The sequence below is a fragment of the Microtus pennsylvanicus genome, chromosome 7, assembly GCF_037038515.1.
Source record: "Microtus pennsylvanicus isolate mMicPen1 chromosome 7, mMicPen1.hap1, whole genome shotgun sequence".
NCBI classification, from domain to species: domain Eukaryota; kingdom Metazoa; phylum Chordata; class Mammalia; order Rodentia; family Cricetidae; genus Microtus; species Microtus pennsylvanicus.
The window spans coordinates 4,177,202-4,196,826 of NC_134585.1; the positions used below are offsets into that span (position 1 = coordinate 4,177,202).

The following is a 19,625-nucleotide window of genomic DNA, read 5'->3' on the forward strand; positions in this document are numbered from 1 at the left end:
TCAGGGTCATCAGCTGCCACCTTGGTCCCCCAGCAGGGCTTAGTTATCTCTGGAAGACAGGGTCTTTTAACCAGTGCCTGCCGCCTGCCCATAGCCTGGCCTCCACTTCCCCCTTCCTGCCTCGTCGGTCCCATCCCCCACCCCGTTCCTGACAGGGTGCAGTTTTTATGTGATGTTTGCTATATATTTCATTGTCAGTAGACATAGTGGGGTGTAGTACCCATACCCAATTATCTGCAGCCAGGCTGAGACCCCATTTTCCCCAGGAGCTCCTCCCACACAACAGAGAGCCCACGGGAGGCCCTGGCACTCAGAGACCTGGAGCTGAGAGAGAACTGGGCTCCATCCAGGCCATGAATATGTCAGCTGCCCAGCCCCCAATTCTAAAGTCACTGCTCCTCTCCTCTCAGCTGTACCCCACCACTAGAAGTCCCCCTGGCTTCAGAGTAATAGGAACTCTGTACCCACCTTCTGCCCCCTACCTGCGACCCCTCTCCAAGGTGCCCCCCAGTGGGGAGCTCTGAGGCCCTGTACCTGCCCCACTGTAGGTCTTCTAGGGAAACCTTAGAGATAAAAGCCAGACCTCACCCCAGCTCTCCCTCTGTCTCTGGGAGGAAACTTCAGGTCTCCTGGCCTGGAAGACCCAAGTCATCCGCCTCCTCCACCTGGCGCCCCTATGCCTTCCAGACCTCTCTGTCCTACCCCTGCTCAGTCTGCTGCCACCATAAATGCTGTGGTTCTACCTCAGGGCCTTTGCGCTGGCTGGGCCCTCAGGCTGGATGCTCCTCCCTCGGGTCTTTGTATAGCACAGTTCCCGGCCCTGGCCGTGGTCCCCTGCCCCCCTCCATGCCACCCTTCTCCACAGTACTTGTCAGCATGCGGCCTACTCTGTCTCGCCAGTCCAGCCCCTTAGAATGTCGTCCCAGGCTCGGAGCTCCCTACTGCAGCTTGCCTCTGTTCTGAGAGCCAGGGTCCCTGCCTCAGGAGGGGCTGGCGCACTCCTGAGCTTCAGGGGGCTCTGGGATTTGATGTCCGCAGTGGGAGGGCAGCGTGATGCGGTGTGACTCCCCTGAGAGACTGGAATGCTGGGAGAGGAAGCCGCCACAACTGCCCCCACCACACTTCATCCTGCCAGCACTCCCTCCTTCTTTCTGTCACCTGGGGTCTCTACTGTGGGAAAACCCCATCATGTCCCTACCAGGAGCGTTACCCACGCCCGCATAGCTCTACGCAAAGCTGTCCTGGATGCATGGGTTCAGGACAGACTGGACAGACTGGTGCCTAGAGAGGGTACTGGCATTTGATCACTGGCTAAGGGGGTGAATCTAGAGCAGAGGGCAGACGGCGGTGCTCGCAGCCCCCCTTCTGTTCCCCATCTTTGGGTACTCACTTAAGACCCCTCACACTTTGCCTTGAGACAGGATGGGAAGGTAGAGCCCCTTGGGTCCCTTGCCCTGCAGACTTGGAGCTAAAGTCTGGGGTGAAGGCCAAGCCTCACTCCTGCTGGACAGTTCAAGGCCCCTGGGACCTGGCCTTTCTTTACTGTCACCATCTCACCAGAATGTGTGTGCCCTAAGGTGGCGGGGACATGTCGTGCCTCCCCCAACAGCTCACCCAGGGAAGATCTGTGGGGCTGGACATGCTGAGTCCTTCACCAGGCTGGGAGTAGTCCCACAGTAGTGTGGGACTGTGTTTGGGGGTGAAAAATCCAGAGCAGGTCAGAGGGTGCCCTCTGAGGCTCTGCCCTCTAACCCCTTCTGGAGTCCATGAAGCTTCTGGTTGCTCAGTAGCGCCCCCTGGGCCCTGGGTCTCCCTGGTGCCCTGCAGCACAGGTGAGACAGGAATTCTACCTGCTGTCTCCTTTAGGGGCCAGCATCTGTGAAGCCATCATTTCGAAGAGAAGTCCCCTGGGGACCTGCAGGCATATGAAATAGGGTCAAATGCATTTGTTTGTTTTATCCGAGACGTGGTATCATGTAGGTCAAGCTGCTTTAAATTAGCCGTATAGGGAAGGCTGATTCTCCTGCCTGCACCACTGCCTGCTGGGAGAACAGGGGTGCGCCACGACACATGCCCAGGCCCGGCTTCTCACCAGGACCCGGCGTCCGAGATGAACCCAGCAGTTCAGGAGGAGCGCCAGCCGTTGGCTGACTCAGCGGTGTTGACCGTAGAGCAAGGCCGGCCTGCCTCTGCCCACTGTGCTGGTGACCCATTCTCCTTCTGCCCCAGGATAGGTGGTATGCACTCCCTCGGCTCCTCAAGTGAGAAAATTGAGGCTCAGGTAGCTGAGGTCCCACCACTGAGAAGTGGCAGCGCTGTGATTTGAACCCAGTCTTCAGTCCTCCATGGCCCTGGGGGCCAGTGTGCTGCAAAGCCAGGGTGGGGTCCTGAACCCTCACTGTAGGAGGGGTGTGAGGAGACAGTGGACTGGGAGAGTTCTGTGTGAGTGACCAGGGTCAGCAGGCTTGAGGAAGCGCGGCCAGAGGAGGCTGGACTGGAGGAGGGGTGGGGTGGGGAGGGATGTGCGGGACAACACAGCACCTCACCGCTAAGCCCACTTCTTTGTACTGCATGGCATCCCAACAGAGGCTTGTCTGCCTTGCCCATTTCTTTGTTGTTGTTGTTGTTTCTAGACAGGGTTTCTCTGTGTAGCCATGGCTGTCCTGGAACTCTATTTGTAGACCACACTGGCCTCAAACTCACAGAGATCCACCTGCCTCTGCCCCCAATGCTGGGACTAAAGGTGTGCGCCACCACTGCCTGTCTTGCTCTGACCATTTCTAAGGGAGAAGAGAGCTGGGAGCCAGTGGGCGTGTGTGGAACTTGAGGCTGCTCTGACTGACCCAGGAGTCTGAGGACATTGCAGTGGTGGGCTGGACACCTGGGAGCAGGGACAGAGGAGGACCCAGCCAGCCCAGGGTGCCTTGCGTGCTGTATGACCTAGGCCTGCTACTTCACCTCTCTGCCCGCTTGCACACACCCACACCCCATGCTCTCATCTGGCTTCTTCCTCTTCTCCTGGGACCCGAAGAGAGGTGGGGTCTTTATCTGTAGCCAGGGTTGGACCCAATTCCGCCATTCACCACCTTCGTGGCCCTGGCTGTGCCATCTTATCTGCCTCGTGCCTCAGTTTCTCCGTCTTTACATGTAGATGAGGTACACGTAAAGCATGTAGACCGGTACCTAGCCCAGAGTGGACACTCAGTGAATATGAGCTGGTGCCCGCCAGCATTGATGTCATCACCACTTTTACAGCAGTGGCTGGGGCTCTTGTCAGCACGCAGAAGTCCTGTTCAGTGTACACTGGGCATGGTAGCCCAGTGACCCTATCACTGGGGAGGTGGAGGCAGGGGCATCAAAAACTCAAGATCATCATCTACTATATAGTGAATGTGAGGCAGCCTGGGCTACATAAGGCATGTGAGGCAGCCTGGGCTACGTAAGGCCTGCCAGCAGCAACAATAATACATGCTATATAATAAAGAAAGTGGACTTGGAGCAGGACTCTGGGCTCCCAATCCTAGGTGCTCTTTCCCTTCAGGGACTGCTAGTTAGAGTTCCCAAGAGACACAGACCAGCAGCCAGGAGATGGGGAGAAGAAGGCTTCTGTGAGGCTGAGAGAGAGGAAAGTGGGGAGCTGCTGGTACATATCTCAACCCCAGCATCAGGGGGCTGGGGAAGCAGGGGTTCCCATGTCGCTGGGCAGGAGTGCCCCCAGCGGTATTATCTTTCCTCTGCCCCCCACCCCTGGCTGTAGAAGCCTGTGCACCCTGGGGGGAAGGCTCCTTTCCCTGAGTCCATCCCTCTACTCCACTCTCCACCAGAGCCCCCTCCACTCTGCCCAGGGATGCACGCCAGCCGGGTGTGCCCCTTCAGACCTGCCAAGTGGGCGTTGGCCCCTAGAGTCTCCCACCTGCTTGGTCCTTGCTCCACCTCCAAGCCAGTGGGTACAGACACAGGACGGACAAGCAAACCCGTGCTTACTGGCTGTTGCCGTGACCCTCATGGCCTGAAGCAGTGTTAGTTGCTGGGCAGCTGGTCACCTTGGAATGACTGTTCCCTGGCACCCTGTCATACTTTCCCAGGCCCCGACAGACTCCTCACAGTGACACCCCTGAGCCCATGACTTGGTGATTGCCACCTGTTGATATTGATGATGACCGGCTATAGGGAACCGGATGTGGTGACCTTTGCCTCGCCTAGGAGCCTGCTGGGTGTGACACAGGAAGTGCCAGATGCCAGTCACACCCACTTCCTGACCGCTGAAATAGCTCCATGTGAAACAGCTCCACGTGGCCTTTTGTAGGAGGAGAACCTCCTCCTGCCTGCGAGAGTGTGTGTGTGGCACTGGGGGCTCATTTGACACCCCTCTTCCACCATCTAACCTGCCTCCCTTCTAAGCACATCCCATGTGGGTACAACCCGGAGTGGCTGGAACGCACACAGCCTAGAATCTGCTCTGGGCTGGGCTGGATAACTCAACTAATTCATTCTCTCTCTCTCTCTCTCTCTCTCTCTCTCTTATAAATTAAGACTTTTTATTTTTAATCATGTGTATATTTGTGTGTGGGTCTGGTGCCTGGACTTACAGGAGGTTATGAGCCACCTGACGTGGGTGCTGGGACCCAAACTCCAGTCCCCTGGAAGAGCAGCAAGCATTCCTAGCCTCTGGGTCGTCTTTCCAGTCCCACATCTAATTCTGAAGTCAGGTCATTTTCCAACAAGGCCTAGAGGGACCACATAACTGCCCAGAGTCAGAGCAAGTTGGTACTGGACCTTTCTTGTGCCACATGCTACCTCAGCTGGGAGCCCAGGAGGGTCATGCAAGCCCTGCTGTCGGAGCCGTGGGGCTCTCGGCCTGACACTCCAGGTCCTGGTCAGACTGTCCCTGCTGATGCTGGGAGGACACCCTCAGCCAAGCTCCCAGGCCGTAGATTCTTACTCAGGGTGAATTGGTTTTGTTGTCATTGAGACAGGGTCTTACTATGTAGCCATGAATGTCCTATGTAGACCAAACAGACCTCAAACTCGGAGAGATGCTCCTGCCTCCTAAATGCTAGTATTAAAGGTTTGTACCACCACCTACCACACCTTTTTTTTTTTTTTTTTTTTGAGACAGCGTTTCTCTGTGTAGCCCCAGCTGTCCTGGAACTCTCTGTAGACCAGGCTGGCCTCAAACTCACAGAGATCCACCTGCCTCTGCCTTCTGAGTGCTGGGGTTAAAGATGTGTGCCACCACCGCCCAGCCCAACTTTTTTTTTTAAATTTCTTTTACTTTGTGTGTAGAAGTGTTTGGCCTGTATGTGCATCTGTATACCACATTGTATACAATGGCTGTGGAGGCCAGAAAAGAGCATTGGATCCCCTGAGGCTGGAGTTAGCTTGTTGTAAACCACCATGTGGGTGCTGGGATTGACGTCAGGTCCTCTGGAAGAGTAGCCAGACTCCCCCCACCCCACGCACGCATGCACATGCACGCACACACATGCAGACACACACGTGCACACACATGCAGACATGCACACACACACGCAAAGACACAGGCACACACACCCCACTTTAGTTTTGTTTCTGAAATACAGTTCGTGGGCTGGGAGACGGCTCAGTGGGTAAAGTACTCCCACACATACCTGAGGACCTGACCCCTGGTCACCACGCGTCCTAGTTGGCTTTCTGTTAATGTAACAGACACCACGACCCAAAGCAGCTGGGGAGGAGAGGGTTCATTTGACTTACACACCCCAATCACTGTTGGTGGCTGAAGGAGGGCAACAAGAGCAGAGGCAGGAAACACGGGGACGCTGCTGACAGACTTGCTGGTCCTGCTTTCTCATGGGGCCCAGGGCCACCTGCCCAGGGTGGTCCTGCCCACAGCGGGCTGGGCACTCCTACGCCAACCGTAAACGAAGAGAATGCTTCCACAGAGATCCTTAAAATCATGCACATGATTTAAAAGAAATTCAGGGGGACTGGAGAGATGGTTCCGTGGTTAAGAGCACTGGCTGCTCTTCCAGAGGACCCGGGTTCAATTCCCAGCACCCACAACTGTCTGAAGATCCAGTTGCAGGGGATCTGACACCTTCACACCAATGCATATAAAATAAAGTTAAATAGACCATAAAATATATAACAAAAAGAAATTCAGTTTATCCACAAGCAGAAGCGTGAGAGGCTCAGGTGATCCCAGTGTGAGAGACCCGTTCCACCCGGCTCCCAGTCCCACGCTTTTCTGAGGCTGACCACCCTTCCCATTTTGCTCTGTGGTCTTTCTAAAATAGTCCCTTTTATATAAAACAGTCCCATGTATGTATGTATGTATATATATATATATTGTGTGTGTGTGCGTGTGTGTATGTGTGTGTGTGTGTATTTTCCAGCCAGGCCGTTCTGCGTGGTGTCGCATCACTTGGCCTGTGTGGCTTGGGATGGGTGCAGGCTGCAAGTCTGCTCTGTCATTCCCTTAGCCAGTGCCCCAGCAGCATGGACTTGGGTCACCCCCAGCCTTTGTTGACCCGCCCCGTTGCACTGAACCAGCTTGTGGTTGTTTGGCTTGTGCTCTGAATGGGAATTCCTAGCCAATACGTGGCGGGGGAGAATCCATCCTGTGAGACCAGGCCATGACAGTACCGCCCCATCCCCCGTTACAGAGGCCAAGAGGCTTGTGGCAATTCTGATCTTCAGTCCCAGGTGCCACAAGGAGGCCATACTGGATCATCCCAGGAATGGGGCACCAGACCCAGAAGGAGAGAGACGGGGCTGGGGGAGGGGCATCCTTCACCCAGGATCCTCATGTCTTGGTGCCACTTGCCTTGAGCCTGAGGGACAGTGGCCTCTCCCAGGTGGAGCTGAAGCTTGCAGAGCTGGTCAACCCTCACCCAGAGACCTCACTGGTCAGGGTTCAAGCCCATAGCTGCATTGCACAGACAAGGAAATGCCCAGGAGCCGTGGCTGCCTCTTTGAAGGCTAAGCCCTTGGCCCTCTGTGGCTTGTTTCCTGATCATTGAACGATTCTCAGCTGGGTGACAGTGAGGCCCGGGAGGGGAGGGGTGTGCCCTCGGCCCCCGGGGCAGAGCCTGGCCTAGATTGGGCAGCTGTGATGCTGATGACAGATCCGGGGCAGACACAGGCCCGGGATATTGTGTAGATGACAGTGTGACCCCCAGGGCCGGAGAACCACGTGCTCAGCCGTGTGCGGGAGACTACAGACAGCTAATGGGGCTGTCGAGGCAGGACTTGGGCAGCCAAAAGAAGATGGGCAGGGTCCAACTGGAAAAATTGGGGGAACCCTTAGCTCGGGATATAAGTGGGAGAAAGATCTCCTGTCATGACAGAAGCTGGGACTCCAGGGGACAAGACCAGAGGCTCTGTGTTGGGGCCAGGGGAATCCAGGATCTAGTGTCGGGGTCCAGCTGGGTCAGGCGGTACTGAGGAGAGGGGGGCACCAGCTAGGAAACCAACTGGCGCTCCCTGGTAAGTGAGGAAGGCTTGTATAAGCTGGAAGGGAGGGCTTCCTCAGGGAGATGGCTTTTGAGGAGAGGCTGTCAGCAGAATCCTGGGAAGGAAGGAGCAGGCATGGAGACCACGCACCAGAAACTACAGACTGAATCCTGGGGTTATCCTCGGCATGGGAAGCCCTTCCAGGAGGCCGCCATCCCAGTTTGAGGCTCATCTCTGGGCCAGGACTAGGACATGGACCTCTTCCCTCATCTCTGTGGCCCTATCCCTTGCAGCTTGTGAGCGCGAAGTCCCTGACTGCCCATCCGCACCTGCCTGGCTCCTTCCGGCTACGCCATGTCTGGCTCCTACGATGAAGCCTCGGACGAGGTCACAGACAGCTTCTGGGAGGTGAGCGGAAGTCTAGGCTCTTGTCTGTACCCAGACTCAATCCATGACCTCAGCCTTGCTCCCCAATTCCTTGGGCCTCTTCAGAATCCCCAGTGTCCAACAGGCAGCTGAGGCCTTGAAAGTAGGGTAAGAGTCATGGCCTGTGGTTGCTCCCTGGACGCTGCCTGTAGCAGCTCACACTCTGGGACCAGGTCCCTCCTGAGTGGACAATGCCCAGCCCTTCCCACCAGCGTCTGCTGTACTTTACAGTTCTCATAGCCTACCTAGCTGTTCCCGCTCTACCCCCTGCATGGTGGGCAGAGGGTGGACTTCTGAACCGGAGAGCTGAGTGAGCCCAGGGACTCAACAACCTCACAGAGGCAGAGGCAAGACTATAAGCCAGCATTTCAGGGGCTTCTGAGAGTATTTGAGCCTTGGAGGAAAAAAAATATATATATATTGCTTTTGGCTTTGGAACCAAAAAGCAAACTGGCGGGCCTAGATTAATAAGTGCTTAATGAGATGTCCACAAAACATAATATTGTGTCAAGAAACAGTAGCTCCGCTCGCGCTTATATGACTCGTATAAATATAATAGATTTAGCTTACAAGACCAAAATGAATAATTCATTCCAGCCCAAGTCCAAATTATATAAAACCCCTTCTGCTTTTTATGGCAGTGAGGAGGTTTTGGAGGAGGTGGGTAGGTGGAGACCGTGTGGTCTGACGTGGAGTTCCCGGACTCTGCGAGGTGGATGGCAGGAGGCGCTGCGCCCCCTGCAGGCCAGGGCCAGGATCACAGGGGCTCCCGGTCACTAGCTGCTCTGCCGCCAGGTGGGGAACTACAAGCGGACGGTGAAACGCATTGACGATGGCCACCGCCTGTGCAACGACCTCATGAGCTGCGTGCAGGAGCGCGCCAAGATCGAGAAAGCCTATGCGCAGCAGCTCACCGACTGGGCCAAGCGCTGGCGTCAGCTCATCGAGAAAGGTGCCCCACCCCCGGGCTCTAGCGGGTGCCCCAGGGCGGGACCCCAGTGCACCAGCATCCCAGCCACAGGGCTTTTCACAATCAGGGTGCCCCTTTATTCTCCTACTTTGTACAACTCGAGAATGAACACACACACACAATCATCAATTTTTCTTTTGAAAGAAACGTCCCAAAAAGTCACATTTATAGTGCAGAGAAACCCTGTCTACTCAGAGCCAGCTTCACCGCTAACAATAACATTTCACTGTAGCTTTCTGTTTCATTTTGAGACAGAATCTTATGTAGCCCAGGCTGACCTCCAACCCTCTGTGTGGCTGAGAATGACCCTGAAATCTGATGTTTCTTCCTCCCCTTCCTAAATTGAAGATTCCAGGTGTAGCTGGCCATGCCTAGCTTCTCTCTCTCTCTCTCTCTCTCTCTCTCTCTCTCTCTCTCTCTCTCTCCCTCCCTCCCTCCCTCCCTCCCTCCCTTCCTCTCTCTCTCCCCCTCTCTCCCTCTCTCTCCCTGTCTCTCCCCGCCCCCAACCTCTCTCTTGTTTCTTTAGACAGACTGTAACCCTCACACCTAGAGAATCTAGAACTCCCTCTGCAGCCCAGGCTGGCCATAAACTTGAGATCTGCCCCAGGCTTTTCCTCCGTTAGCATGCACGTTTTTTTCTGAACTGTTTTTGGGAAGTTAGCACTAGCACCCTGACCCCCATTCCCAAACTCTCCAAATATCGAAGAACACCAGTTGCTCGGGCCACCATCCTTCAGCTGTCATAATCAGGGAGTTTATAAAGCTCAGAAAGGCGCACGCCTTTGATCCCAGCACTCCGGAAGCAGAGGTGGGTGGGTCTCTGTGAGTTCGAGCCCAGCCTGGTCTACAGAGCGAGTTCCAGGACAGCCAGGACTATACAGAGAAACCCTGTCTCAAAAAGTCAACAACTTAGAAAATAAAAAAAGAGGATGGATAAAAGTTTGGGGACAGTGTGGGAAGGGGTTTCTGTTGCCCCTGGAAGAGGGGAAGCATCAGAGGACTGTGGGCATTGTGTGCTGGGGTCCCTTAGCTCCCTGACTTTCCCCCAGGTCCGCAGTATGGCAGTCTGGAGCGGGCCTGGGGTGCCATGATGACGGAGGCAGATAAGGTGAGCGAGCTGCACCAGGAGGTGAAGAACAGCCTGCTGAACGAGGACCTGGAGAAGGTCAAGAACTGGCAGAAGGACGCCTACCACAAGCAGATCATGGGTGGCTTCAAGGAGACCAAGGAGGCAGAGGATGGCTTCCGCAAGGCCCAGAAGCCCTGGGCCAAGAAGATGAAGGAGGTGCCTCAGACAGGCGGGATGGGGGGGCAGCTCAGGGGTGGCACGTCACAGGAGGGCATCTGTGGAGAGGGAGGGCACTCACAGGGGCCAGCTCAGGGGTGGCATGTCACAGGAGGGCATCTGTGGAGAGGGAGGGCACTCACAGGGGCCAGCTCAGGGGTGGCATGTCACAGGAGGGCATCTGTGGAGAGGGAGGGCACTCACAGGGGCCAGCTCAGGGGTGGCATGTCACAGGAGGGCATCTGTGGAGAGGGAGGGCACTCACAGGACAACAACATCTGCAGAAAGAACTGTCCACATGGGGTCTCTAGTCCCAGTGTGCTTCCCCTAGCACACAGCCAGATGGCTCCACAGATCCCATGCTGGACATGTCTGCAGAGACTGTGAGCCGTGTCCTGCAGATGAGGGCATTGGGCAAAGCCTCGTAGCCAGAGCCAGCAGCCGCTTGCCTCTTAAAAGGGCTGCTCCACAGTGTCGGGGGATGGGCAGTCAGGTATTGGTGAGGGGTGACCACGTGCACACCCACCCTGGCCTTCTCCCCACAGCTGGAGGCGGCCAAGAAGGCCTATCATCTGGCTTGCAAAGAGGAGAAGCTGGCCATGACTCGGGAGATGAACAGTAAGACGGAGCAGTCGGTCACCCCTGAGCAGCAGAAGAAACTTCTGGACAAAGTGGACAAGTGCAGGCAGGACGTGCAGAAGGTACCTGTGGGGAGGACGTGCAAAGGGTCCCTATGGGGAGGACTGCAGAAGGTCCCTGTGGGGAGGACTGCAGAAGGTCCCTATAGGGAGGACGTGCAGAAGGTACCTGTGGGGAGGACGTGCAAAGGGTCCCTATGGGGAGGACTGCAGAAGGTCCCTGTGGGGAGGACTGCAGAAGGTCCCTGTGGGGAGGACTGCAGAAGGTCCCTATAGGGAGGACTGCAGAAGATATCTGTGGGGAGGACTGCAGAAGATACCTGTGGGGAGGACTGCAGAAGATATCTGTGGGGAGGACTGCAGAAGGTCCCTGTGGGGAGGACTGCAGAAGGTCCCTGTGGGGAGGACTGCAGAAGATATCTGTGGGGAGGACTGCAGAAGGTCCCTGTGGGGAGGACTGCAGAAGATATCTGTGGGGAGGACTGCAGAAGGTCCCTGTGGGGAGGACTGCAGAAGATATCTGTGGGGAGGACTGCAGAAGGTCCCTGTGGGGAGGACTGCAGAAGATATCTGTGGGGAGGACTGCAGAAGGTCCCTGTGGGGAGGACTGCAGAAGGTCCCTGTGGGGAGGACTGCAGAAGGTCCCTGTGGGGAGGATGTGCAAAGGGCTCCTGTGGGAATGGGGGTGGGCCTGAGGGTGGCAGCTGGGAGCTGCAGGCCTCATAATGCCTCACCCCATCCTCCGCCCTGGTACCCACAGACTCAGGAGAAGTATGAGAAGGTGCTGGAGGATGTGGGCAAAACCACACCCCAGTACATGGAGGGCATGGAGCAGGTGTTCGAGCAGTGCCAGCAGTTTGAGGAGAAGCGCCTGGTCTTCCTCAAGGAAGTCCTGCTGGATATCAAACGGCACCTCAATCTAGCGGAGAACAGCAGGTACCTGTGCATGGCCCGCTCAGTTCCAGGTCTGGTGATGGGAGGCGAGGGCAGGGGGACTTGCAGGGGGGTATTGGGGGAGTCTGCAGATGCAGCTGTTGTAGGGGTGGGGTGGTGCTCTCTAGTTACCCCAGAAACACGATCCTGGGTGTCCGTGCATGGCCATGGTCAGGCCACTGGGGCTGAGAGAGCCAGAGCTGCTCCCAGGAAGCATTTGGCTGGGGCTAAAGGGAAGACCTGAGCTCTGTTCCTGGAACCCACATCGGGTAGCTCACAACTGCCTGTGACTCCAGTGACAGAGGTTCTGCCGCCTTCTGGCCTCTGGGGACACTTGCAGTCAGAGGCACAGGCACACACATATAAAACTAAAGGATAAATAAATCTTGGGCTGGAGACTCAACTGGTGCACTTGATGCTCCTACAGAGTTGGGTTCCCAGCACCCCCTTGTGGTGGCCCCACCTTTGGCCTCCAGGCCATAGACACATGTGGTATCCACTCACAGACACATAAATAAAAATAAGTCTCTTAAAAAATATCTTGATGGGGCTGGAGAGATGGCTCAGAGGTTAAGAGAACTGACTGCTGTTCCGGAGGTCCTGAGTTCAATTCCCAGCAACCACATGGTGGCTCACACCCAACTATAATGGGATCTGGTGCCCAGAACACTATATACATAATAAATAAATATTTAAAAAAAATATCTTGCTGAACACCTTTAATCCCCAGCTCTTGGGAAGCAGCAAGCAGATCTCTATGAGTTCAAAGCTAGCCAAGGCTACATAAAAAGACTCTGTCTCAAAACAAAAGTTTCAGGGGAAAAAAAAAAACGTTAAAAAAAGTTAAAAGCGGGGGCTGAAGAGATGGCTCAGTGGTTAAGAGCACTGGCTGCTCTTCCAGAGGTCCTGAGTTCAATTCCCAGCAACCACATGGTGGCTCACAACCATCTGTAATGAGATCTGGCGCCCTCCTCTGGCGTGCGGGCATACATGGAGGCAGAATGTTGTATACATAATAAATAAATTAATCTTAAAAAAAAAAGTTAAAAGCTAGGTAGTAGCAGCACACACCTTTAATCCCAGCTCTCGAGAGACAGAGGTAGGTGCACTCACCTATCTCTGTGCGGTTGAGGCTAGCCTGGTCTACAGAGTGAGTTCCAGGACAGCCAGAGCTACACAGAGAAACCCTGTCTCGAACAACTAAAACAAACAAAAATACAAGTTAAAGGTCTGGAGACGCCGCTCAGCAGCAAAGCACTGAGATTCCCAACACCTGCTTGGTAGTTCACAGACACCCTGACTTCAGCTGCAGGGAATCCACAGACACCCTGATTTCAGCTCCAGGGAATCCACAGACACCCTGACTTCAGCTCCAGGGAATCCACAGACACCCCTACTTCAGCTCCAGGGAATCCACAGATACCCCGACTTCAGCTCCAGGGAATCCACAGACACCACTACTTCAGCTCCAGGGAATCCACAGATACCACTACTTCAGCTCCAGGGAATCCACAGACACCCTGACTTCAGCTGCAGGGAATCCAATGCTCTCTTCTGGCCTCCGAGAACACCAGGGATACACATGGCGCAAACACATTCATGCAGGCAAAACACACACACATGTAAAATAGATAAATGCAAATAGAGGGGATGCTTCTGCTTCCTGGCTGGGATGTGCCTAGCGCCCTAGCCTCTGAATGAGGTGGGAACCCTGTGGCCCTCTCCTGCACAGCTACACCCACGTCTACCGAGAACTGGAGCAGGCCATCAGGGGCGCCGATGCCCAGGAGGACCTCAGGTGGTTCCGCAGCACCAGTGGCCCTGGAATGCCCATGAACTGGCCCCAGTTTGAGGTGAGAGTGGGCAGCGTGGCAAAGGGGGGATCCTTAGCAGGTTAGGAGGGTCCTGACAGCTCAGACCTCTTGGCTTGACTTCTCTCCACCCCCAGGAGTGGAACCCAGACCTCCCCCACACCACTGCCAAGAAGGAGAAACCGCCTAAGAAGGCAGAGGGGGCCACACTGAGCAATGCCACAGGGGCTGTAGAGTCCACATCCCAGGCTGGGGACCGCGGCAGGTGAGTACCTTCCATGGAGTTCCTGGGTAGGAGGGAGACCAACATACTGCGACAGATACATTTTATCCAAGAAGACAAGAAATTACCCCAGACCATAGCTGCCATGTGTCCACTGAGAAGCAGATGGGTGACCCTTCAAGACTGCTGTGAGTGAGGTACACAGTATTCTAGGCTCCCACATCAATGGATTCAAGCCTCTGACCAGCCGGGGAATGTGTAAATGTGTGCATTTTGCCGGGCGGTGGTGGCGCACGCCTTGAGTCCCAGCACTCGGGAGGCAGAAGCAGGCGGATCTCTGTGAGTTCGAAGCCAGCCTGGTATACAGAGCGAGTTCCAGGGCAGGCTCCAAAGCTACAGAGAAACCCTGTCTTGAGCGACGAGGTAACATGTCCAAGAGAAGGTTCTCCACTCCAGATCTTAGCTGGTATCCATTTAGGGATGGTGCCTCTTTCACAGGGTCACAGGGTCAGACAGTCTCGAGGTCCTCTGCAGCACTTCCTCCCTCAGGAGCTGAAATACTAAGGCACAAGGTTCAAGTTGTCAGAGGGTCATTGGCTCTGACCCCGCCCCGTGCATCCAGTCTCTGCCCCAGCCTCGGTAGAATTTGGACCCAAGCTCTGGTTAGGAGAGAGTATTGATAGGATGGGGTCAAAGCCGCTGATCGGGACCTCCATTTGCACCCCAGTGTTAGCAGCTATGACCGAGGCCAACCGTACGCCGCCGAGTGGTCAGACGATGAGAGTGGGAACCCCTTCGGGGGCAATGAGGCCAATGGCGGCGCCAACCCCTTCGAGGATGACGCCAAAGGGGTACGTGTGCGGGCCCTCTACGACTACGACGGCCAGGAACAGGACGAACTCAGCTTCAAGGCGGGTAAGCGAGCAGGGCTGAGGGGGCGGGGCTAGCAGAGAAGACTGGGCTTGGATTGGGCAGTGCAAGGCTTGGAGACAGGTGTTTCAAGGGTTGGCAGGTAAGGGGGCCAGGGCAGAGGTTTAGGCATGGAGGATGGGGCCGAGACTCGGGTGCTGGCTGAAGTGGGTCCGGGGCAGCACTTGGTTTTCGAGTGAGGTGTAGCCCCGAATTGGAGTCCAGGTAATTCAGTTGGAGCGCCCTGGAGGGTTCATTGAACAGTTTTGGGCTAAGGGACAGTTCGGACTGAGTGCCTGTCCATCATAACAAGGTGCCCTCGTGTCCCCCTCCCCAGGAGACGAGCTCACCAAGCTGGGAGAAGAAGATGAGCAGGGCTGGTGCCGCGGGCGGCTTGACAGCGGGCAGCTGGGCCTCTATCCTGCCAACTACGTTGAGGCCATCTAGCTACCCTGCCCATCCAAGTCCTCTCGCTCCTTGTCCACCGCTCCCACCCTCTCCCTCCCCTCGCCATAGAGTTCCAGACATATTTTCCGATCAAGCTTTTATTTTTTTAAAAGTCAAACAGAACAAAAGAAATGCAGAGACAGCATTTGCGGCCTACCTGGATGGAGGCCAGGGTGGTGGGGCTTAGGACAACGGCCCCAGCGTGGACAAGGGATTTAGCCCAATGTCACATCTGCTCTACAGAGTCCACCAAAGAGTCTCCTGAGCCCTGAGGGATACCTTCTGGATCCTTCTACCCTGCTTTGCTCCCCTGCCCCACCTCGGGCTGCCAGCAGCTGCCCTTGTCACCTGAGCCTGGCTTCTTCACCTCTTCCTCCTTCCCCCGCTCCCCCCTCCCAACTTCTACCACTACCCCCTTCTTTTTTATTTATTTATTTGTTTATTTATTTTTTGGTTTTTGGTTTTTCAAGACAGGGTTTCTCCGTGTAGCCCTGGCTGTCCTGGAACTCACTTTGTAGACCAGGCTGACCTCGAACTCACAGAGATCCACCTGCCTCTGCCTCCCGAGTTATGGGATTAAAGGCGTGCGCCACCACCGCCCAGCTTACTACCCTCCTCCACATCCCAAGAAGGAGGCCTCCCAATCTGTAGTCTTCCACTCTGCCCTGGGGGTGCTGTTCTCCCAGTCCTGATCTTTTGATCACCCTTATCTGTGGAGCTTCCAGGGCTCTCCAGAGCTAGAGGAAGTGATGGTGTCCCTGGCACACGGGAGAGTGAGGGGAAGAGCAGATCCTATCCAGGCTGTGCCAACCTCCCAGTGCCAGACCCATTTTGAGGGATGAAAACCTTGTCTGGGCCTGTGGTCAGAGGATCCCCAGAGCCACTCTGCAGCTAGCAGAGGCCCTGCCCTCTCCGGAGGCCTTGACACTGGGCAAAGTCCCCCTCACCCAAGCCCAGGGCAAAGCCAGCAACAGTAGCAGCCTTCTCCCGTTCTCTGGGGAAAAGGCATTGGGCATCCGTCCCCCGTCCTTCATGGCCATCCAGAAATGCCCCACCCTTCTCTGTGTCAGCATCGGCCTTTGTGAAGCCAGTACGCAAGGCTCTCAACCTCCCTTTTCTTGTTTCTGTCACCTGGCCAACCTGGGAGACACGGGCTCAGGGGAGCATCCAGGTCCCCTCTAGACTGGGGAGACCCGTGGGCTTAGGGGAGGATCCAGGTCCCCTCTCAACTGGGGAGACCCGTGGGCTCAGGGGAGCATCCAGCCTGGCCCTGTATGGGGAAGCCAGCAGCCCAGGCTGGCATGAGAAAGGAGCTCTGGATGGTCACCCTATCTTTCTGTCCCTTTTGGTTTTCCAACATTACCCCCTGAATGCTGGCAGCCACCTCCCCCAATTTCTCTAAGCCTGAGTCTCCATTAAAGGACTCTGGGTGGTGGGAAGGGACACAGGGCCTTGTGGGTGGAAAGCGGGTGGCAGCTCTCCTTTGGGTGGCGTGGGAAGCAGACAGGCTGGATAACACCCCAGAGGGGAGAATGGGCAGAGTCTGTTTATCCGAAACTTTGGGAACAAGGACCTGAGGAGTCCCATGCTCACAGCCAGTATCTACTAGGCCTCTGAGCCACTGACACCCTCCGCCTCCCGGATCGGGTGGCTTTGGGGCCTCCGGGGAAAGAGCATGCATCCTTATGTTCTCTAGGACCCTTGAGCTACTTCTGACACTGTCTTGGACCCAGGCATTGGGGCTCTGACCCTCTTCTCGTGGTTAGGGCGGTGGCAGGGGCCTATGGGGGTCAGTCCTTCCTCAGGACCATGAGCGTGGCATCCTAGGGCTGCCAGCATCCTCTCCCTTGTCACCGTTTGCCCTAGGGACTTCTGCTTCAGCCAAGGTTGGATGCTGGGCCCCTCAGGACCTGAAGCAGGATTCGGAACCTTCCTTTTTCCATAGCTCTTCCTGCCTCCCCGGCTGGCAGGAATCCTCCACCCTAGAAAGGCAAGAAGCCGCCATGTCTGCACCTTGGGGCCTGGGCTCCCCCTCTGCGCTAGCGGCTTCCCAGCATCTGGAAAGGGGCTGTGGCCCTGACTAGACCCCAGGCCTGCCCCCGCCCCCCAGCACACTAGCTGCCCAGTCGTGGGCAGGGACTGGAAAATCTCTCTCTCTCCCTTATGAACAACCACCTTCAACGACCCCATCTGTGACCAGACTTGGTCCTCAAGCTCCTCAGCACCCCAGTGCTAGAGGGTCCCTGGAAATCCCTAGAGCCCTGAGCCTGGCCCCACCTGTCATGACTGGTGTCGGGGCACACATACCCTCGCTGTGTCCACACCCCTCCTGTACTCCCCAAGGGCCCCATTGATGCTGCACGGGACCCTGCAGGGCTCGGTCAGTGATGTGTTTCGTCCCCAGTTAAACCACCATCCTGCAGCCTGGTTCCAGGGAGGAGCCGAGGCTGCCCCACCGCCCGCCGCCGCCACTGCGTCTGCCGCCCTAGGCTTCCTGACTCCATTAGTTCCGACACTTGTGAAACTCCGAGAAGTGCTGTGGTCTCAGCAATGTTTTGTACATGATTGTGTAATTTAAAGGTATATAAATACAAATATATATATATATCAGTTGTGACTGTATGACTGTGGATAAAACCAGAATTCTATCACCCTGCCTTGTCTTCTGAGTCTCTGTGATGATGATGTCTGTCCTGGGGGAGGTGGCCCTGTGCAAGGCTAAGTGCCGGGCAGCTGAGGGTCTAGGGAGGTCACTGAGGCTCTGGCCTCAGATACGAGGTGAAGGGTGACAGCACTGACCAGTAGACCTGGGCATTTAAAGTCCCAAACTCGTGGCTCTAAGGTTGGAGGTATGGCCCGTTGGTTCTCGTCTGTCGTGTGAGGTGGTTTCCGTACCAGGCAGAACAATCAGCCAGTAAATGACTAGCCGATCCATGGTTCAAGGAACTCGATCTTCAGACAGTCTTGGGTTTTAAAACAGAACTCTCAATAGTCCTGACTGGGGCCTCCCGCGGAGCGACACAGGGTCTCCTTGCTCTCCTGCTGCTTGCCTGCTGTGAACATGTAGTGTAGGAGGCCTCCTGGGGGCATCCGCCCTGGCAGGACTAGAGCTCGGCCCTCCGGGAGCCATCCTAGAGCTCTGATGCCTGCTGGCATCTCAGCGGGGTCTTTTCTGAGACCCACGCCTTCCCCTGCCAGTCTGTGGGTAGGAATCAAGAGGCCCTTCTGACCCTGGTGGTCTAACAGAGCCTCACACAAACATAACCCTTGTACCAGCACCCCCACTCCAGGGTGCCCACAGCACTCCCAACCCAGGGTGCCCACATCAACCCACCCCAGGGTGCCCACAGCACCCCACCCCAGAGTGTTCATGTCACTCTCTCCCCCCAGATCTGTGGAGGGTAGGGGGACAACCTTGAGCTTCCTGGCATGACCCTTTACCATCTGAGCCGTCCTCTCACCAGCCTTCCTTCCTTCCCCTTCACTTTTTCCTTCTCCCTCCTTCCCTCCCTCCCCCTTTCCTTTCTCCATATTCCTCCCCTTTATTCGTTCCTTTCTTTCACTAAAACCAGAGTCTCACCAGGGCTGAGAGTTTGCTCAGCAGTTATGAGCACTGGCTGCTCTAGCAGAGGACCCAGGTTCAATCCCCAGCACCCACATGGCAGCTCACAACCTTCTGTGATTCCAGTTCTGGGGGATCCTACACCTTCTCCCGACCTCCGAAGGCACTGCATGAATGTGGTGTACAGACATCCAGGCAATGTGTGTACAGGCAAAACACCCGTGTGCATAAGTAAATCTAAAATAAAATAAACAGAATCTCACGTAGCTGGTCTCTAACTGGTTGTGCAGCCGAAGTAACTTCTGCCTCCTATTCCCAAATGCTAGCACTGCAGGCTCAGGCCTCCATGCCCAGCCCAGAAATCAGAGTGGTGGCCTCTTAACTCACACACACGATTCCAAAAAGGGGTCAGGAAATGTCTTGCCCAGGTGAGGTCCTAATAGGGCTATGCCAACAGAGGGAGGCAAATCCATGGTTTGCTGCCAGCTCAGGAGGTGTCACTGGGTGGCTGCAGTCTTCTGGATGATCCTTGATGCCCCTCTGATCTCCTCTAGGTGGAGCTGTTCCTGCTCCCCAACCCCCCTGCCCATTTGAGAAACCCCCAGCCCTGCCTGAGCTTTGTGCCTGGCCGAGGCACGGCTGGGACATCCTGTGTGACTTCAGGGACTCCTGAGGAGTAGGATGGGTTTGCTGGAGACAAAACCAGTTTAACAGAGCGTTGAGCCTGCCTCTGGCCAGGGTCCCAGTCCGCCTCTTCCCTGGGGAAGGGAGACAGCTGGGGCCTAGCAAGGCAGAGACCTGGGCAGAGTCCTCCCCTCCTGTCAAGTCCAACCCCGAGTGACAGATGCCAAGTCACTGTTTGCCCGCTGTCAGGGGTAAACATTCTTCAGGAGACAATAAAATCCTGGGGGCAAAAGGCAGGCTGCAGGATGCCTTTAACCCTTGGTGGTCCAGCCTGGCGTGGTGGCACACACCTTTAATTCC

General features: G+C 55.8%; 1 protein-coding gene across 2 annotated transcripts in view; it reads left to right on the top strand.

The window, feature by feature from the left end:
• The window catches only part of Pacsin1 (protein kinase C and casein kinase substrate in neurons 1), a 41,317-nt gene extending 23,587 nt beyond the window's left edge, over positions 1-17,730 (top strand). For both annotated transcript variants that reach the window (XM_075979664.1, XM_075979665.1), the window contains exons 2-10: positions 7,731-7,845; positions 8,659-8,815; positions 9,883-10,118; positions 10,664-10,819; positions 11,517-11,692; positions 13,422-13,542; positions 13,638-13,765; positions 14,451-14,638; positions 14,970-17,730. In XM_075979664.1, the coding sequence (XP_075835779.1) occupies positions 7,792-7,845; positions 8,659-8,815; positions 9,883-10,118; positions 10,664-10,819; positions 11,517-11,692; positions 13,422-13,542; positions 13,638-13,765; positions 14,451-14,638; positions 14,970-15,079 (1,326 nt within the window). In that variant the 5' untranslated portion in view covers positions 7,731-7,791 and the 3' untranslated portion in view covers positions 15,080-17,730. The remainder of the gene's footprint in view (positions 1-7,730; positions 7,846-8,658; positions 8,816-9,882; positions 10,119-10,663; positions 10,820-11,516; positions 11,693-13,421; positions 13,543-13,637; positions 13,766-14,450; positions 14,639-14,969) is intronic.
• Positions 17,731-19,625: the final 1,895 nt, after the last annotated feature.